The 20931-nt window shown below is 36.9% G+C and overlaps 1 protein-coding gene across 1 annotated transcript in view; it reads right to left on the minus strand.

Moving 5' to 3' along the window:
* The window catches only part of Fsip2 (fibrous sheath interacting protein 2), a 60828-nt gene that overhangs the window by 22124 nt on the left and 17773 nt on the right, over positions 1–20931 (minus strand). The window contains exons 11-17 of the mRNA XM_051167061.1: positions 20865–20901; positions 20186–20289; positions 18412–18475; positions 13557–13614; positions 11405–11438; positions 9381–9585; positions 585–9296 (exon numbers count right to left, since the gene is read on the minus strand). Of these exons, the coding sequence (XP_051023018.1) occupies positions 585–9296; positions 9381–9585; positions 11405–11438; positions 13557–13614; positions 18412–18475; positions 20186–20289; positions 20865–20901 (9214 nt within the window). The remainder of the gene's footprint in view (positions 1–584; positions 9297–9380; positions 9586–11404; positions 11439–13556; positions 13615–18411; positions 18476–20185; positions 20290–20864; positions 20902–20931) is intronic.

Consider the following 20931-nt stretch of genomic DNA (forward strand, 5'->3'; position numbering starts at 1 on the left):
AAATTTAAAAGGAAACTGGATTTTCCCTAAATACTTCTCAATTGTGAAATCTTACCCTGTATATTGAGAAAATAGGTCTTTAATTTCAAATCTCCAAGTTGTGGACTGATATCTGTGCCTTGATTTTATAGTTATCTATACTAAGAGAGCAGACTTTCAGGTTTACTGAAACATCCTGCCATAGCTCCAGTGATGTGATTATTTAAAAGTATATTAGGTCAAATATTTGATGCTATGCTGCATTTTACTTGTAAGATATAAAAAGGTGTCTTATCATACTGAATAAAACACAAGTGCATCAACTCCTGAAAGGCTAAAGACAGACAGGAACAGCAGAAACATGCATAAGTACTTTGCTCACTCTTTAATTCATGATGTGTGCTCAAGCGAAGTTCTCTAGTTAGTAACATTTTTTTTTTTATGCACCATGAAAGTTTAACGATAATCAAATAGTTATTGTACTGTTCTAAGCTATTTTCAGAAAAACAAAAATGTAGACTCTTGGAGAAGGAATCCTTCAAATATATCTTACACTGTTTTCCTTAAATTATTCCGGATTAAATACTAAGTTATCTCTTGCTTACCTGAAGCTCTGACGTTCTTCAGATGTGTGATCACGGAGGTAGTAACGTGTCTTGCCACTAAATGCATTTCATTTGGACCCAGTTCATGATCAGCAAAAACAATGGTGTCAGTTTCCTCCAAAGTCTCTGTCGGCACTTTTGGGGTTTTATTTTTCCACTTGCGTAGTAAAGAAAATTCTCCTTGGCGGGCTTCAAGACTTCCAGTTTCTTTGTCGTGAACACAGGTCATTCGTTTACACCACATTCCGAGCAAATTTTTCTCTTTATTTGTTTGTCCTTCAAATACTTCAGACAAAGAATCTTGCTTTGACACAAAAAATGGTTTCATGGTCTCCACGTTTTCCTTAGGGTCTGGCTGATGAGGAAAGCCATAGCTTGACAGTACTGTGTTTACAATATTTTCTGCAGCTAAGCATATTTTAAGTGGGGAAGCATTTGTCTTAATTTCATTTGGCTCAGTTGGTTTGGTGGTCTCATAATGAAAAACCCTTGGGTTTTCACTTTTCCTCATTTCTATAAATGACATGACTTGTTTTAACGATTCTTCCGTGGAGTCGTTTGCTTTCTTAAACAATTTTTGTAACACACTGCCTTCAGGGAGACAGCTGTTACCTTTTTCGGCTTCCTCAAAAGACCTAATGTTGGGTTTCCTTTGGCTGTGGTCTTGGGCTTTGTTTCTAGAATATGATGGCATGGCTTTTGAACTGGGCCTTCTCATTGGCTCCGAGCTTCGCATTGTGTTTTCAACACAGGAACTGATCTGTGAGGGTGAAGTAGATGTGATGCCATACTTTTCCTCCGTGTCATCCTCCGAATTAAACCGAGAGCCAGATGAACTCCTTCGAGGAGTATTGCTCCGGGCGTTAGTGTCCCTCATGCTTGGTGTAGATATTTTCACATGGGGTGCAAATTCAACTGGATTAACAATGTAAACATTGTCAGTTCCGTTAAACCAATTTTTGCTTGGAAGGTTTGTGATTAAAGACTCACTAAAATGAGCACACTGGTCTATCAATGTACCAATGATGTCACTTGCTGCAATGCTCTCTCTCAGTGTGCTAACTGGGGATGCTTCCACCTGGCTTATTTCTTTGTCTAGTTTGTTCTTGATGATACTAAGCATGTCAGTGACAGTAGTGACAGAATACGTAAGTAATTCTGAATGGAAGCTGTGAACCTGTAGGAGTGTGTTCTGCACATTTTCCTTGGATACAACAGTACTTGACTTGGATTCATCACCAACCTTTCTAAGTGGTTGTAACTTTGGCGACATCTTTTTGCTTAATTGTCTCTGCTGCACTTGAAAAAGATTGTCTATGGGCATTTTTACTATTTCAGAAAACTCATATTTAGAGATATGCTTAAACTTCAGGTCCACAAATGACTCTAACATGTTTAAAACCCTTCCTACAATCTCTTGCACAATTTGGTTGCTTTGGCTCATAGACACTTGATCTTTCGTCCTCGTGTGGCAGGTCTTCATGGCGCTGAGGACACGCTTGGTTGGGACACCATGTTTACTTTTCGAAGCAACGTGTTCTTTCCCACTTGCCAGAACTCTGCTACTATCTGGAGTAGGCATCTGAGACAAGAAGCACAGCTGTAGTTTTTCAAATAGCATTTCGACAATCTCCCGCCCAAACATGCTGATCTGCGCCTTTGTGTCCTCAGACCTGGTAGGGCCACCGTGGAGTCTGTTCTCACGTGCTTCAAGAGGTGGCACATTTAAAAGTGAAAGCGAATACTCTAAGTCTTTTGCTTTAATTGAAATTTCCGTCAAAATGTTTTCAGCTATGCTTAAAAGTTTAGACTTTTCATTTTCTGTGTCACTTGTTTCTGCTTGCCATATGTCAAACATTTTTTTAAATATACCTTCTTTAGGAAAAATTTGTTCTAACTGTGAGGAAACATTCTCTAAGTAAAAACATGCGTGCTGCTCGACTGGGGAACCCGCACCGAGACTCTGCTTTGATAAATGAAGATCATGCAGACTTGAGAGAATGGGAGAAGCTGAGTTGTGGTTGTTTGTAGCGTACAACTCTTGCAACACTGCATTAACAATTTTACTGGCTTCAGAGATCTCGCCAGACAGTAAAGCCTTTGTATTTAGCACGGCTCTACTTAGTGCCACCCTTTCAAGTTCTTTCATAATTATTTCTAAAATCTCAATTATTATATTCTTGGCATGAATTCTTAATTCAGAAACTGGAAGATTGGTTCTCAGTACGGTCTTGGCGTCCGCTGCTGCTGGTGTTTGTGGCAGCCCAATGGCAGTTTTGGATCGGTTCTCTCTTGGACTCTTCTCTCCGGCACCTAACTTGGTTTTGCTTTTGGACTTAGTACCACTAAGTCCTAGATGTGGTTTTGTTTTATATTTAGAGAGAGGGGTAATTTTTGACCTCGCTTTTAAACTTGTTTTACATCCTGGCCTAGGGCTGTTCTTGGGGCTTAGTTTAGAATTATGTAGTCTAAGAAGGTACAAGTCATCATAACTACCTTCAGGGGGAAATGTCTCTTCTAGATGCATGGAGACAAAATTTGATAACCTATCAAGAACTATTTGAACTAAATATCTTCCGATCTCCAATGGTGAATATGGCAAAAAAGTGTTTTCTAACACAAGAGCATTTACATTGTCAGCAGAAGGATGCATTTGTGGCGCCCCAGGACTAAGGTGGTTACTTCTTTTTCTCGGCTTAGTTTCTCTAAAGCATGGTTGTGTTGTCGATGAGGTGTCGCTGCTGTCATGCATTTCTACTTCTCTCTTGCTTTTACTCTTTTTGTACAAGGATGTCACAATCACAGAGTGCATTTCTCCCAAAATATTTTCAAGTATATAATTTGATACGTTGTTAATATGTGGCTGAAGGACTTTCTCCTGGGTTATCGTTGATGTTTTGCTTCTACATTTAGACACAATATAGGGAATTTCTTTAAATGAGGGCGAGTGGCCGGTCATTTCCACTATTTTTTGACTCAAGTTCTTCAGAATCTCTTCCACTGCCTTGAGTATTTCAGCTTTTCTTCTTGCTTTTGATTCTCCTTTTTGCATAAATATTTCTTCCAAAACAACTCTCTCGCTTTCATTTTCCAATGCTGTTTGGTTTTCTTCTAAGGAGTCATCTGTTAACTGTGATGATATGGTTGTCTTTTCCTTCTCTTTGTATCCCAGCAAAACGTCATCATTTGATATGCTTAACTGTGAACAGCTAGGATTCTCTGGTGAGGATAGAAAAAATTCCTTTACAGATTCTTTATTATGTAAAATCTTTAAGATACTATTAACAATTTCACTCACAATCTTATGTTTTTGAAATAAAATGTGGTTTGAATATGTGTGCATACTTTGTATTTCTAAGTCTAAGTCATTTTTAATAAGTTTCAAAATAGCACTGGCAATGAAGTCAGCATACTCCTTAAGGCTGGTTTGTGATAAATGGATTGTACTTTCAAAATTTTCTCCACAACTGGCACAAATGGGTTCTGCAAGCTCTTGGCTGGAGACTGTTTTGGTTGTTGTTAATTTTAGGGCATTCACATCATATTCAACTTGGCCTGATTCATGAAAAACACTGTCATCTTGTTTACCATTTGTCAATTCTGTGCTAACAAATATGTTTTCTTTAGACTGAAAGGCAAGACTCATTAATGAATTCATTCTTTCAGTGGCAAAAGAATGTAATCGATTGAAAATGGTTTCAGTAATAAAGTTGGCATTTTTTTCGCACGAGTCAGGAGCAGGCCCCTTGGTGTCTTCTTTCCCCTTTGCAGGCATCTGACAAGCGTCGGCATAAGCTAAATCCTTATTTGTTGGATGTGACAAATGCCCTGCTTTCCCCTCCATTCCTTGTGTTATAAAAAGAGGCTGTTGGTACAGTGATTTGGGGAACAGATCGCAGAAGGCCAGTCTGGCAGAAGCAGAATCCTTTGCGTTTATGGCAAGCATGACCAAGGACGTAAGGCTACGAAGCACAATGTCCACTATATCTTTGGACACCAAAATGACATCTGCTTTAGGGACTGATACTTTTGGAACCATATTTGTACCCATAGCAACTGGCTCGAAATTTGCATCTGGGTGTTTTCCAGGTATACTATATTTCAGAGTTGGTGTGGTAAGAGAGAGATTATTCTGGTACACAATGTTTTCATAAATATCACATAAGATCCCTTCGATAGTGTCCTGAATTTGAAACTCGAGTATTTTTCCATAGTCTGTCTTATTGACTAGCCTTTCAATAATGGGGTCTTGCTGATCCGAGTAATTCTCTTTATCAGAGCTGGCTTTGTCACACTTGCTCTTGCAGGACACAATATTGAGCACTGTGTTAACAACTTGACTTGCAATATTCTCAGAAACCACAATGTTATTTGTCAAGAGAGGACTTCCTTGTTCTTTATCTAACTCATGTTTGATACCTTGTAAAATTTTCCTAGCCACTTCCTTAGCGTAAATATTTAATTTGGACAGTGACAGCTGGCACCATGAGTCCACATTTCCTGGATTACTATAATCCAATGAACAACAGGGAAATTGCTTATCAGAATATGAATCTGTGCTTGACAACACTTTGCTCAGCGTCCCCCCTTCCTCCTGTACTGGTAAAGCTACTGGAACTCTGAAGTCAACTTGGGGACAAAAGAGTGATTCTACTTTGGACGCAGCAAAATTTTCTAAATTTTCTAATATTGCCTGCACAATATCTTCTACGACATTTATTTTGGTCTGTTTGTCAACATTCCAGCTGGACTGAAGATCACATGAGTTTCCATTTAACCCAATGACATGGGTGCTTTCTCCATAGGTATGCTCATGGAAAGAAACATTGGCTGAAAAGATGATTGCTTCACATCTGCTTTCACTTACCTGCTTCTTTGTCATAGCGGCTGAATAAAGCTTGTGAAATACCGTCTTAACCACATCGTTCACCACTACAGTGACGTCTGTGTCAGACACTAATGGGCTCATCAGCTGATCCATCAAATGAGTAGATGTTTGAGCAGCTGACCCAGGAGCACTGCGGGGCATACCACGGAAATGAGAGCGAGAGAGAGAAACCGCATTTAGTTGACGGATTAGAGCACTTCGAAAGATTTCATTCAAAATATTTCTTATAATGGGAACAATTGGAGATTTGTGGGGTTCTTTGAGTTTCACTTCAATTTTGTTTAAGGTTCTTTCTAGAACCCACTGGTCAGTAGAAAAACTTCTGGTTTCCTCTCTGAGTGATGTTTGATCTCGGATGCCTTCTTCATTTTGTATGTGGTCATCTAGAAATGCCTCTGGTTCAGCTCCTCCAGGAAGGAAATTACCATAAGTTGGTTTGTATCCGTGAGTTTCCATGCTTCTGTCCTCGGGTTCAGATTCAACAAACACATCTGGGGATACTACTTTTAAAATTAAATCAACTATGTTTGTAAGTGTTTCTGTCTCCTGCTCTGAGCTTTTTCTATCTTCCCTACTCTCTGATGGGTTCATATTTAGTTCCGTTTGAATGACTTTCAAAATAGCACTTGATACCTTCTTCGCGTGAGTGTATATAGTAGACTGCAATGATTTATCATGGGAATCTGTGAGGGAACTGTTGCTTTCACACTCCCAACCTAGCGTAGTCTCTTTTTTATTCTCATCATTAAGAACATCAATATTTTCTACATTTCCAATGGCAAATCGTTCTAGTTTTGCAAAAACCATGTTAAGAATATCTGAAGCAATAGTTTTCAGTTTATTTGGGCACATTTCTTTTGAGTTCTCTATTTCAGAAGACACTGTGTTTTTTTCTTTGTCTTTGGTCATGATTTTGGAAATTATGTTAGAGATTATGTTGGTACATTTGGCCATTTCCTCCATTGTTGAGGAAAATGATAGGCTGTCAATGTCAAGTGATTCTGAGACAGTTTTCAATCCAGAATTTTTGGTGCTGGTATCTATGTCAATGTCACATAGTTTTGCAAGGACATATTCCAGAATTGTTTTGGAAATGAGCTGAACATTAGACAGCTTGGGAGGATCTTTTTGTAAGTTCTCTGTATTTTCCTTACTGCAAGATGGTTGAGAATCATTATGGGCACCTGTGAGTTTGCTTAACATTTCATGCAGCATCTCTCCAATTCGATCTAACACCTGCAATTTGGAACTATCCTTAAAATCTTTTCCATCAGTGACACTGTGGTAAACACAAGGTGTAGCCAAACATTTGCGGAAAGATTTTTTATCCTGTTTACTTGACAAAATGTTTTGTTTATTAATATTTTCTGACCTACAGAAAGTTGTAGACACTCCCTTATCTGTAGAGGTTGAAGCATTTTTTTGATCCTCATTTGTACTTGATATAATTTCATAGATGCACGTCAGTAATGGATTTTCCATGGTGTCATTGACATTGGTGATATGGGGGTCCACTGCTTCACTGGAACCAGCAAACAACCCTTCGCTTGTGTGGCACTTGGTATGTTCTGTCTCTCTAAGAGCTGGGTTTATCTTGTTGATTTCTAGTTCATTCTGGATAGCATGCAAAACAATGTTGACTATTTTCATTGTGTAAGAGCTAAGTTGAGAATGTAACGATTTCTCTATCAGTGAAGATTTTTTGCCTGTCTTCAATTTCGGACAAATAAACAGCTTTAGTCTTTTAAAAATTGTATTAATAATCTTATCAGTAATATCATTTACATGTTTAGGTCCACATTCTCCAGATCTTGTCTGTGAAGTCTTTTCAAGGTCTATGTTGAGAGAAGATAAATATTTCATTTTCTTTTCACTGTCAAACCATACTTTGAATGGTGTTTTATTTGATGTTTCTTTGGCTGAGTGGCCAGTATCAGAATGATCTAAACAAGTTTGATTAGCTGATGAAAAGGCATTTTTAATGGTATTAGGGATATACTTTGAGGCCTTATGAAGTATATTTATCACAGAATCTGTTATTTCGTGTGCAAATGCACAGATTTCTGGCCCAGAGAACATCTGTTCCATTCGTTCTTGATCAGATAATCCTGGAGCTTTTTCATTAATGAAAACAGAAGCTTCTTCTCCCTGTTTGCTTCCAGAGGGACTAGATGAAATGGAAGACATATCCTTGACCATGTCTTCCAAAATGTGTTTCACGATGTTTTCTGAAGCCTTTTGTATTTGGTGCTTTTGGTCTTGGCTGAAAATTGAGGTGTCGTTACTCAAGCAGTGCTTTGTCATCCTAATGTCTTCGCTACTGAGCGAGAAGTCCAAATTTAATTCCCAGTCACGAGGTCCAGCTCTGCTTCGAGGAGTAGGTTTTGTTGGTAGTTTATTACTTACTTTGGATTCAAAACAAGTATCTCTCTTTGGAGGCCAATGGTTAGGAATCTGCTCTGGTGATTTTACTTTTTTATCACTGAAGGATGAATCAAGCACGCTCTGCACAAAGTTATCTATTTCCTCACTATCGTCTTCAGAATAGAGAACCATGCCTGGGACATTAACAGGTGGAAATGGTCTTTTATTCCTGTGTCCATTAAATGACCTAGTGCCAGCGAGTCTGTACTTTTCTTCAGGGTCAGAAGGGTTTCTCACTCTGGGTTGTCTACGTTTTTTACCACCTGCTTTTAATGGATCCTGGTGAAGCTGAGTTAAAACATCGTCCAGCAGCTGCAGAAGGACTACAGTTTCCTCCGACGCAATAAGTCTCTCATTATTGAGTTCTGTTTGGACATAGCCTAGTATAGTGCTGATTGCCTCTTCTACATAACCAACCAGAGAGGACTGTGAAAAAATATTTGATATTAGGTTTTGTATCTCTTCTTTCACAATAAGATTAGCAGCGTCAGACGCAGGACTAGATTTCCTTTGGTCAGTTTTTTGATGGACTTTATGCATTGGCTCTGTCTTAACTTGTTGGTGGAAATATTTAGTCGTGTCTTCAGGAGGAGGTTCATTTTTCTTATAAGATGCAAGAGTCACCAGCTTTTCTAAAATGGAATGTACCATATCATCTGCAATATCACACATTGGTTCCAAAGCATAAGTCAGCATATCTTCTGAAGGTTTGGTTTCGGCAGATGACAAATATTCACCACTAGCTGATAAACTTGGTTTAATGTCCACTGAGAAATCTTCCTGTGAAAACATCTGCACACATTTTTTCTCAACAGCAAACTCCAGCTTCTCAAGCATGTTTTCCACAATCTCTGAAGCTACGGAGCATATGTCAACATTGGAGAGCAACTCTTCTCTCTCGGTTTCACTTTGGTCAACAAAAACTTCCGCTGTCACTGAAGATAGAGAAGGAATGGCCTGGCTTAAGTCGGACATTATTTCTTGAAAAATACTTTCCAGAATAAGTTGTGTTTCTCCTTTCAAGTGACATTTAAAGTTTACAAAGACATTTTTTAAGTTTTTCACTTGATCCATGGCCTTTGCTTTTTTATCATAAAGCCATGGAGCCTCTAAACTTTCTGTTTCTGTGGTAGCGTCTTTGGATTTTATAGTGCTTTCTTCCAATGATGTTAAAAGTTGACTATCGGATTTACTGCTGCCTATCTTAGGAAGCGGATAGTCCAAGCTGGTTTTTTTGTAATTGACTTGTGTAGCTATAGATTGTCCCTCCCTTTGATAGGCTTTGCCAATAACTGTTCTCTCCACATGCGCAGAGGGGGGTTTCAAAGGTGTGGGTGGGTTCTTCACAGGCATGTCACTGGTAAGTGTGCACGGATCTGTTTGAAATGTATTAGCTGTAGCTGTAGCTTTAGGTGCAGCTGCGGCTGTAGCTGTGGCTGTGGCTGTGGCTGTGGCTGTAGCTGCGGCTGCAGCTGCAGCTGTGCAGCTTCTGAACGTAAAGCCCTCACTGCATGTACTGCAGAAACTTGAACTATCTGAAGAAAGATCTGAGTCATTAGAGACTGGGTACATATTACTCTGCACTCTTTCTTCATATTTTGTGATGGCTGGATATAATATACTGGTTACTGTAGCTACAACCCAGGTCATGATATTTTGAATTATGCTATTTAGTTCTTCAGAAGTTACCTAGAAAGAAGATAACCATATAAAAAGAAAGTCATCTAACTTTTTACTCTATTTTGGGAGATAGGGGGTAGCATTCATCTTTTTATACTAAACAATTCATAAGTTTAATGCCATCATGATTTCTAAGAAAATGACAATGAATATATTTGGAATTTCAGTCTGTTTTAAGCTGGTTTATTCCATATTAAAGAGAAATGTTTTGAACATAAAATTTTATTTATATGCCTTAAGAAACTATATAAAAATTTTCCAACATTCATTACTTTGATAAATTACCATAAAATTAATGTTATCAGACTGCTACCTAATCACATCTCATAAAATGTTTTTAAAAAAAAAGCCAGATATAGTATTTATAACTCTGCTTTATGCTTTGAAAATAGATAAAATTATTTCAAAGTATTTCTCCAAACAGGTATAATAAAACTATTTTGGAGTTTTCAGAAACATTTTTCTAGCTCCTATATGGAGATTAAAAATCATCTTCATATCCATTTCATGCCATAACAATAAGTATACAGTCTATTTTTATGAAATACAAAGATGGTTGTGTTTTAGATAGGCTTTGTAGGTAACATGACTTATCAGTATAAACTAGTTAGGAAAGCAGGAAAATGGTGAAATGAAAACACAAGACATGACAGCAAGCCTGACACGTTGATCCCACTTAAAGTATATCTAAAAGAAACTGACATTATTCACGGTTTAGGTCAACATTACAAGAAAAACTAAATGTGTATGTAGCACCTTCTCTGCCAGTCAGTTTTTGGAGCTCATATGGAGCGTCTCACAAAAGACCACCTAGCTCAAATTTCTCAATTTCTTACAAAATTTCTCATTAATATTATAGATGATGGCTAGTGCTTTGGTAAGCACAGGTTGAGATGACAACAAGTATAAAAATCGTTGTTTGCAAAAATATATCTTTATTCAATAATTTTAATAATAAATAATACATTTTAACTTAGAAGATAATTATTTTAAGTGACTAACAGTGAGAGCGTATTTTATACTATCTAACCTCTCTTCTTATTACAAGATACAATGAACACCAGACCCATATTACTATTCTTAAACTGGGTGAAGGATAAAGCATTTGCAATTATAACATAAAAACGAGGGCATTGTCTAAAATTTTGCATGTAACAAAGTGAGATTAAAGAAAATTTAGTTTTTATATTTCTTTCCATTTTATTTTACATAAAGAATGATTCCTTACATTGAAGCTTTTTGTGTACTCCATTCTCTACAGACTCAGCAAGATTCCACGAGAAAATACCCATTGCTATGATATTCCTTAATGTCCCTGATTAATCTGATGAGACTTAAGTTGAGTCATATTAAAAATGCCTTTTTTTTTCTGTGTCAAGTTTCAGTTCATAGGTGATCACATATCTATGTTTTTTAACTTTAGGTAGCAGGTTCTTCCCATGAAAGTTGCTATAAATATATGCAGGCATCTTGACTCATTCTCTATGGAGTTCAGCAGGAATATCTGTAAAATTTTACTGATTAATAAGATCCCACGTGAGGCGAGTCTCTCTTATCTCATATTGCTCATCATGGTTGGTCCTGAATGCTCCTCCACTCTGCACCCAAGAACCATTCCTAAAGTGCCAAGAGTATCTTTTGATAATAACTTTGGACTAAGAGGAAGCTATTAAAATTACCTAAGGACAAACTTTCATTACAATCAAAGGCAAAGAGTAAGAACAACACATATCAGTAGATAATTATTAGTATCTAATTTACAATTATTTTCTAGAACGGCACTTATTAACTAATGTACTGTCATATTGGTTGATTTTCTGATACATACTTTATCTTGCAAACAGTTTTGTAGATTTTGCTGCCTGTAAAAGTCAAGAAATAGTAATAATTTAGCTAAGTTAGGACAAATAATTTTTTTAAAATACTTTTAGATTCTTGTTATTTATTCAGTTCCTTTTTCATGAGAATCCTTCTACATACACACAAAACACTTTAAATTTTATTTTGATTTATTCAATGTTCCTAGTTAATGTCTGCTAAGATATGAACTTGCAGACTAAAAGATTGGTTTTTTTAACTCAGGAGGGTAGAATCATAGTACAAATTGTGCCACATAAACAATGCAGGTATGTGGTATTGGAACTCCAGTTTACCTTAGCCCATTCTGTGCTTCTCTGGGGAGAGACATAGGAATGGAGTGGAGTGCACAGGTGATTACTCTCTTTATTTTGATTAAAAGAGATAATGGAATAATAAGTTTTCTGATCATAGCTCTCTAGTGGTCCTCTGTTGCCTTTCTAAGATCCTCTAGTCCCATCATCCCTTTGCTACATCTCACAGTAAGAAGAGAGTATGTGGATTACTATTCAGTAACTACTGGTTAGAATCATGGGTTTCTGGCTACATTCAAAGCTAATTTCAATCACCTTTATGTAATATGTGATGAACATATCCTTTCATGTGTTGCCTTAGGATTTATCCATGTATTGCTGACAAAGTAATTAATTATATACTAATTTGATCAAAAGATTGCTATTCCAAACTATTGGACTTTTACTTAATGAACAACATAGGCTCTAGTCATGGTTTATATGACAGAGGATTTCAACTTTTTCATCTAATGCTTGCTAGTTCCAACTCCACTCCTGCTACTAACACAACTTTTCTGCATTCACTGATGTGAATCTTCATTTATACCTTAGCCTTCTTCCACATTTACACCTTTAAAAATGACAAATAAGACAAGTATTTGAAGGAGGTGAAAGGTGGTTGACAATGGAACATGGGGTCTCCATGGTAAAATTTTTCACAACACATCATTAAGTCAGTGTGTATGACGAGCTGAGTCTCGTCAAACAGCAAAAGGCACTGAAATGTTCCTCCTGTAGCACTTATATATGAAATAAATACAAGTGATCATTATCTGCATGGGGTGGGCATCTTTCCTCCTCATTTTACCTCGTTTAAATGAGATTCATTCTTTCTGGCTCTGGGACAGTTCTATGTATTCTATGAACATTCATTAAGTTGTACACACTGATACCCTTCAACCTCAAGTTGAAAGTCCTCATTGACAAAGCTTAGTCTGAATGTGAAAAATCACTTCTCATCAGCGATCTTTACATTTATATATAGTCCTTTACATTGAAATCTAGGCTTGTAAAGAATGCAGTTAAAAAAATAATGTAGTTTAGTTTGTACTTCATTTGATTTATTGATTTATTTTTAAGACTTTAGTCTGAGAAGACTGTTCTCTGTGTACATAGCTTGATGTGCATGAGAGCTGGCTTCAGACCTTGGTCATGATCAGAAGGATCAGAGGAGAGACTCTGCCTCAAAAAATTAACTATCAAAGGGAAGATGAAGACCAATAGTGATGTTGACTTGTCTACACCACTCCCAAATAAACATGTTTTTAGAAAGATGACAATGGGGCTAAAACAGTAGCTTCTTCTCAAGTCGAAAAAAAAAAAAAGCTACAATAGCTATTTTTCAATATTTGTTTAAGAAATGAAAAGTTTTGGTACTCAATGTCTCTTTCCTTAATGTTTCAATTTACAACACTAGTATTACTCTGGACAGCACTGCAAATATTTTTAAGAAGGAAAAGAAGGTCAATTCATCAGAAAGGTCTGCTGAAAATGGTGACAAAAATCATATTTTATTAGCCATTCAAAGTCCACAATCTCAGAATTCATAGGTAAATATTTCAAAGAGAAATAGAAAGAGTTCCTGATTATGTGAAGCCTCCTGAACAAAAAGGGAAAAGACATTGGCTACAGAGAGCAAAGTACTGGATAGAGGAATGACGTCACTTACTTTGTCTACAATTCAAGCTAAATTTTGAAAGTTCTCAAGCATTGAAGTTTCATTAAGCCTAAGTAGAACTACAAAGAGGGTAAAGATTTTATGTAGCCATGTACTAATGCAATTATTAAAATATGAATTCATAATTCCAAATAAATAATTTAGGTACTTACATACGTGAATAAGCAGGAGAAGAAAAAATTCCTGGGGGTGGAGCACCACTCTGAGATCCTAAGCAAGAAAAGAAAACTGTAATTTATACCCATCCTCAGTAACCTTTAAACAGCAATACCATTTTCAAGTACCAGTTCTCAATTGTAGCTAAGTAGTTTACAAGCTTTTGAGGACATTTAACAGCAATTTCTCAAGATCTTAGCATAGAATTCAATATACTGTAAAATATCAACTTCTTATTTACCTCTCCGACTCCTCTTGGTGCCCAGTCTCTGTATGTACTCTGTGGCCTAAGGACACAGGATTATATTTAATCTCCTACCGTAATATGCTTGCTATGCTTCTGGACTGTGGCTCTGGCCTTTGGAGAATGTTGTATTTATACTTCTCAGTTTTTAAAGGTTTTGCTGAGTCTGTGTTAAGACTTTTGAAAATTTTCTGTGAAGCTCACTTAAACAAATATATATCCTTCCTTAGCATTTATAAAACACTCTACAGTGCTTATATTAAAGACTTTATAAGGGCTGGGAAGAACTGTCAACAGGCACCACTCTCACAGAAAACACAAGGCCAGTTTCCAGAAGCCATGTCAAACAGCTTAAGAAGCCATGTAACTCCTACTCCAGAGAATCTGAATCCATCCTCTATATTCATTAGGCACCTGCATTTGTACACCTGTGCATAGGCATACACAATATATTAAAAACTTAATATTAAAAGTAAAAAGCTAAGTATAATCCTATGATCACAAGTTTACTTTTATATTTCTGAAAATGTAATAGTTTCACCACAATATTCACAGTAACACCTGTTTGTGTAGTATATTAATTGATTCATGTTTTCTTAGCACTTGTTCATTGATTTGTTATTTATCTCATCCCTTTCAAATGTCTGACTTACTTTGTGTATAACATAGTGAGGTTCTGCTCTTGACTATGGTTAATAAAGACGTAGATAAGGCTTTTCTGTAGAGCACCTCCACTGCTTTACAGGATCACAGGTGTACATGTGTGTATGTCAGTTATGCAAATGAACAAGAAATCAGGAGATGAAAGTCAAGAAAAAATGTGTGTTTTCAATTACATCTATTTCAAAATCAACTTAATTAGCAATTCTTAATCTTTTCAAATAATGAATAGAGAATATATATCATACATATACTGTAAATGAATTCTATACTTTTCCAGTGTGTGTGGAAATGTTTACATGTATTTGGTTTTGGAGAAGAAACTGAGATTAAGAATACACAGAGAAAAGCTTTGCATTGTCACATGTTTTTAAAGCCTGTGCTAGGGAGCTGGACTATGGCAGATTCCTGGACCTCTCTGGAGATCCTGCTTAGCCTATTTCTTAAAATCTAGGACAGTGAGAATTCCTGATTAAAAGGGAAAAAAAATTGTGTGTTTGCCATGTGTGATTTGCAAGAACTGATTCTTGCACTTATACAAATATGAGCACATATACCTACATATGTACCTGCATATATGTGAACATGCACACCAACAAGCATGCAAACCCTTCCCCCACAAAACGATAAGCAAGATGAAAGAGTGTTCAGGAGCAACAATTGTTATAGATAATCATGTTCCTTCGTGAGCAGGGAGCAATTACTGACTGAGCCAATTCCTCAAGCTGAAGAGATGGAATTTTTAAGACACTGGGTTGTTTCAAGTTGGGTGATTTGTTAGAGAAACAAAAATGTACTAACACAGGGCAATACCTACTGATAGATGAGTGGATAAAGACTGTGGGTATGTAGAGTTATTGCTTGGTATCGTTATGAGATTTGTTTGGTGGGGAGGGATCTGAGGAGCACCAAGTCCGTGGATCTGAGGGTTCTTTATATACAACAGCATAGAATTTGTTCATGACCTAGCCATATCTCTTGTGTACTTCATTCTCCAGATAATTTATAAATTAATAAAAAAGAAACAGTACACAGTCTATTGTGTAAATAGCTGTTATTCTCTACTGGTTACAGGATAAAGGTACACATACTTAGGATAGATAAACCAGTGTAGACATAAACAGTATACACCTCATAGCTGTGTGGGATTGAAAACACAGATTATGCTGTTATGGACACTTGCTGCACATTGAAAGATGGATCTTAAGGTGGAGGCAGGAGTATAAAAAAAATTAAGGACAGTCTCAGAATGAAAAAAGTTTTTTTTTTTAAAAAAAGGAAAAGCACCATTTGAGACTGCACTCACAAATCTGGAGAGCCTTATGCTACATGAAATAACTGAAAAGTACAGAAAGACAACTATTGCATGCTATCCCTTACACGTGAGACATGAATCGTCAAACTCACAGCAACAGACTGCAATGAACTTGAAGGAAAAAAAATGGAGAGCTACTAGTACAGTTGTGTCTTTTGTAAAATCAATAATTACAGATCCAGTATGCACTATGACTCTCACTAACAGTATTTTGTTACATATTTAAAAATTGCTAGATCTTTTATGGTACAGGATCTTTTTAGCTACTCTGGGTGGTTTTATTTTTCATATGAAGTTGAAAATTGATCTTTCAAGGTCCGTAAAGAATTGGGTAGGTATTTTGATAGGGATTGAATGAACCTGTAGATTGCTTTTGGTAGGATGGTCATTTTTACTGTGTTGATCTTCCCGATCACAGGAGATCTTTCTGTCTTCTGATAACATCTTCGATTTATTTCTTAAGACATTTTAATTTTTTTTTTTATTTTCATACAAATCCTCTGAGAGACTCCACCCAGCGGGGGTGGGGTGGGACAGGGACACATGCCAGGACATGCACTGAGAGTTGTGAAGAAGACTAGGCATAAGGAAGGATCCAGAGGGTCAGGAGCCCGACAAGGAGCCTCAGGGGGCCTGAACAAGCTGATGCACCAACCAAGGGCGATGCATGCAGAGAAAGCTACACTTGTTGGGTGTTGGTCTGGTCGGCCCAAGTGAACAGACTCACTGTGCCCTGAGTTATATCTTGCCTTAGAGCTTATTATTGTTTGACCAATAAAGAGTCATCACACCTGGGCAGGGAAAATGGGATAGGTGTAGCTAAGGTTGATGGACCTATGGAGAGAGACAGGAGGAAGAGAGAGAAGGAAGGGGCTGGCATCACTGGTTAGGTGCAGGAAGGAGCACATGGCTAGCGTGTATGGAGATTTAGCCCAGATGATGATAATTAACAAGTACTTGGGATTGTGGATGGGAGGTAGTGCGACAGAAATTATTAGAAGCAAATGGCCTGGGATTGGGAAGGGTACGGGATACCTACCCCAATATGGGAGTTAGTTTACAGGACTAATATCTGCCTTGCCTCAGGTAAACTAAGGCTGTTTAAAAATGTAACAGGTGTCTGTGTCTTCATTGGTTGGTTGTGGGTTAGAAAATACCCCCATAATAATTATAGGCCTAATAATGAACATTATTAGGCCATACTGCTAAATTAACCACAACATGAAACCCCCTGTTCAGATGTAGCCAATGGACAACTCATTCTCCCCAGCTGGGGTGGTTTGTGAGGGGTGTGCCTCTGAAATGATCTCTGGTGTCCTCCTCCCATTTGATCACTTCCCATTGGCAGGGATTCCCTGTGGGCACACAGAGAAAGGGGATGCAGGTATCAGAATGAGACCTGAGAGGCTGTGGTCAGATGGTGAAGGCAGAGGACCCCCTGTCAGAGGTCTAGGGGAGGGCAATGGGCAGAAGAGGGAGGGAGAGGAGGAACGGGATGATACAAGTGAAGGGATAACAATCAGGATGTAATATGAATAAATTATAATAAATAAGAAAAGCAAACAAAAACTTATTAAGAGAGATGTTATTCAGTGTTTTAACCATGCAAATATTTACACACAAGTGTAATTGTGAAGTGAAGGATATGTCAACTGGTTTATTGGACATAAATCTCAAATTATTAAGTCATCCTAAGTCCATACTATTTTAATTGTAAACTATGCGTCAAAGTCTGGAAGACAGAAAAGGTGAGCTGCCACGCAAACAAAACCGATATAATAGAAAGCATAAAGTGTCAGAATTAGTTCAATTTTGTCTGTCATCATTAGAAATAGACCATTAAAACCAGCCGGAGACTAAAAGCTCCCGAAGGTTCAGGCGATATTGAAAAAGAGGGAGAAGAAGGATGGTAGGAGCCACAGAAACAGAGAGTATGCTCTGCCATTTTGTTTGCTAGAAATATCAGAAGCTAAACTCATTAGGTCTCACCAACATGACAACCTGGACAAGAGTAATAGACATGCTAAAACAGAAGAGAGAGAAGCCCACAATTCCTCGGTTCTAACACAGAACTACAGGCAACTCATGAATGCTGACAAGAAAAGAAATGGTCTTCCCCAGGGATAAGCACAGCAATTGGTCAGCCCTGAAAACATATACATAAGTAGCAGTATACAAAAGAAGCACCTGGTACTTAAGTATTTAACAGCATATTCAGGAGAGTCATGTATTTTAGAGAGAGAAAGGAGGGGCATGTGGCAGGTCTTGGATTAGGATATAGGAAGGGAGAAATGACATTACACTATAACCTCAAAAAATAATGAAAAGAATTAGAAGACTCCCCCTGTGTCCCAAATAGTGTTGATCTAGGTGCTCTTTCCATACAGGTTATGGCTTTTATCCATGCACTTTAATTGTGTTCATAATCTTGTTTTGTGTGTTTGTCAGGAAGATTTTCTCTGTTACAGGGTAAAAGCTCTGGGTAAGAGTCCGGGCTACTATGCCCTTCTGTATAAGACCTAGCAGACACCGCTGCATTGATACATTAGTTGGCAAAGAATTTGGAACGGCTATAATAAGTATCAGGTGAAGAGACATTTCAATAACACCATTATTTATTGCTGATGCTTACCTGGTTCACCAACATAACTTGATTTCTTGCTTGGTCTTCCATTCCAGTCACCTTGCATCTCCTTCTGCATAAACAAAAAGGGAGATTTATCCAAAATTTTACCACTAAGTACTATTTGTATGTTTACATGTCAAAAATTTAATAATATTAAATCTCTCACAAATCCTTATAAGAAATATGCATGGTTTGTACCTATGTCATATTTATTATTTACATAATTAAAACTAATGTGTATCTAAAATATCCACAATACCACTCACACATCAGAATATAGTGGTACTCATGTCAAAAATTTAGTGAACTTATATACAATTTGAATCGACATTAGGAGTAAAAAATGAAGACCTAAATGGTTAGCAGGAAGGTTCTTTGTCCACCTGCTAGGGAACCTCTTTCCTTCAAATACAACATGCAATAATAACCCCAAATTAACTACAGGAAGAATGCGTAGAAGTCAATCAACTTAATTAGAAGAAGTGCAGAATATTATTGGGGAAAAAGCAACCTAGGGGTACTAAAAGGGAGAGCGTGCACCCTCCATGAATGATTGCAAGTTTTGATTCTTAGTACTCAACCTGCTTGCAAAAAAAAAAAAAAAAAAAAAAAAAAAATCATGACAATGGGCATCTTCATTTGTCAATATTTGAGACCTGGCAATTTTAGGCTCTGCATGGTGTGCCGGAGCACAGTTCAACTTCCTGTCATATAGTTGGTGTCTGTGAACATCTGCTCCCCTTTTGGGATTAATAAGGAAATTGAGCAGAACATGCTATTCTCAGCGAGGTCAACAATGCAACTTACAATTCTATTTTACTGTACCAGGATAAATCGTTTTCTTGTGCCTTAATGAACAGTTATCCATATGTAATACACAATGTTCTCATTGTGCAGTCTGAAGTGTTGAAGTAATCAGAACATACAGTATATTATCATGCCGGTTTTTACTCCTATTCTCGTGAACAAAACTGAAGCATGCTTTCCTGCCTCTCTTCCTTGCAATGTTTTGAAAATGTACAAAAAAATTATGCTGCAGTGTTTTAGAAGACAGTATTATTAGGCCTTCTTTATCTCTTAAAGGTTTGAGGCTTTAAAATATGATTAAAAATGTGACTATTCCAACATTTAATTTTTTCCTGATTGTTAGCGTATATAATAGATTAGTAGCATAGCAGAAGAGCGAACTGTGAAATATACAGTTTACAAATATTTATTTTAGATATTCTGCATTATTTGATGCCAGATGTTACACAGTCTAAGTAAGATCAAATGTAATTTTCTACTTTAATATGATGAATTTGTTAAATCTCTAGTGTATTGAAAGTTCTTGAAAACCATGTAAATTCCTTAGCATGGTGAATCAGCTAGTATCATGCTAATATTGTAATAGAGGTTTACTGATTTTATCCCTAAGACAACAGGTTGACAATTTATAGAGATATTTATTTTATACATAATGGCTAAAACCTTGGATCCCTAATGATAACTTTCCATTAGCAGATACCTGATTACTGGTCAAAAATGCTACATCAGCATTATTATAAGCCCACTAAGGAGGTCAGTTGATTCCACTGAGGCTCTATGTAGACAGTAAATATTAAACCTTGTGGATTATATTTAGAGACACTGAACTTGAATTGTTTTTACTATGGCATGATACATCTCATGGGATTGCGTGATACTATAAGGTTAAAGGATGGCATTTTCATATATTAAATTGACTATAAGATATGTCCTTTATTCTGGTTGAATTTAGAGTAAATAGAATGATACGCACCTCTTCTTTTTGAGGATGCAAAGATGATTGCGAAAGCCTAGCATTCTTTGTGGGCGAATTTTGACCTGAAATAATTGAATCTCTAGCTGACGTGTTTCCAGGAACTAGAGAGATAAGATAAAGTTTAAATATGAAATTACTGCAGTAACAAAGGCGACTCGTAAGTTGCTGGCTTGGATTCTGCTGACTAAGCTGATACACTGACTAGAATAATCACAATCAGAAATCTAAGTTAAGGAAGCTTCTCCAGAAATAAAACACCTTATTTGGATGCTTACTGCCTAAAACTGTAACTGCTTTCCCATCGCTGCCAAAGAAAAATCTGAAATTCTTATCTTAGTCTTATGAAAGTAATGGGGCTCTTGATAGAGGACTGTCTTAATTATATTCAGTCTGAAATGACAACTCACAACTTGTCCAAAGAAATAAACAAGCCATATTTTAAAATGATTTTAGGCAAAAGGCATAAAGTGATAAAATAGTTTGGGGATGACTTTTTTTTCCACAGAAAGATGTACAATGAGCTAAAAAAGAGGAAGAAGTGACTGGAATAAGGGAACCATATGATTAAGAAAAATTCATTAATCCTTTGAAAATTACGTAAAACAGCTTTCAAAACTATATAACAGTGAAGTTATGTGCTTAACACCAGAATCATTAATACTGTTCATAATCTTACCTCTTTCGTCACTTGGTTTTTTCATTACTCCATTTCTCTATAAGACAAAATATTAAAGAGAAACTAT

The sequence above is a fragment of the Acomys russatus genome, chromosome 24, assembly GCF_903995435.1.
Source record: "Acomys russatus chromosome 24, mAcoRus1.1, whole genome shotgun sequence".
Classification (NCBI taxonomy): domain Eukaryota; kingdom Metazoa; phylum Chordata; class Mammalia; order Rodentia; family Muridae; genus Acomys; species Acomys russatus.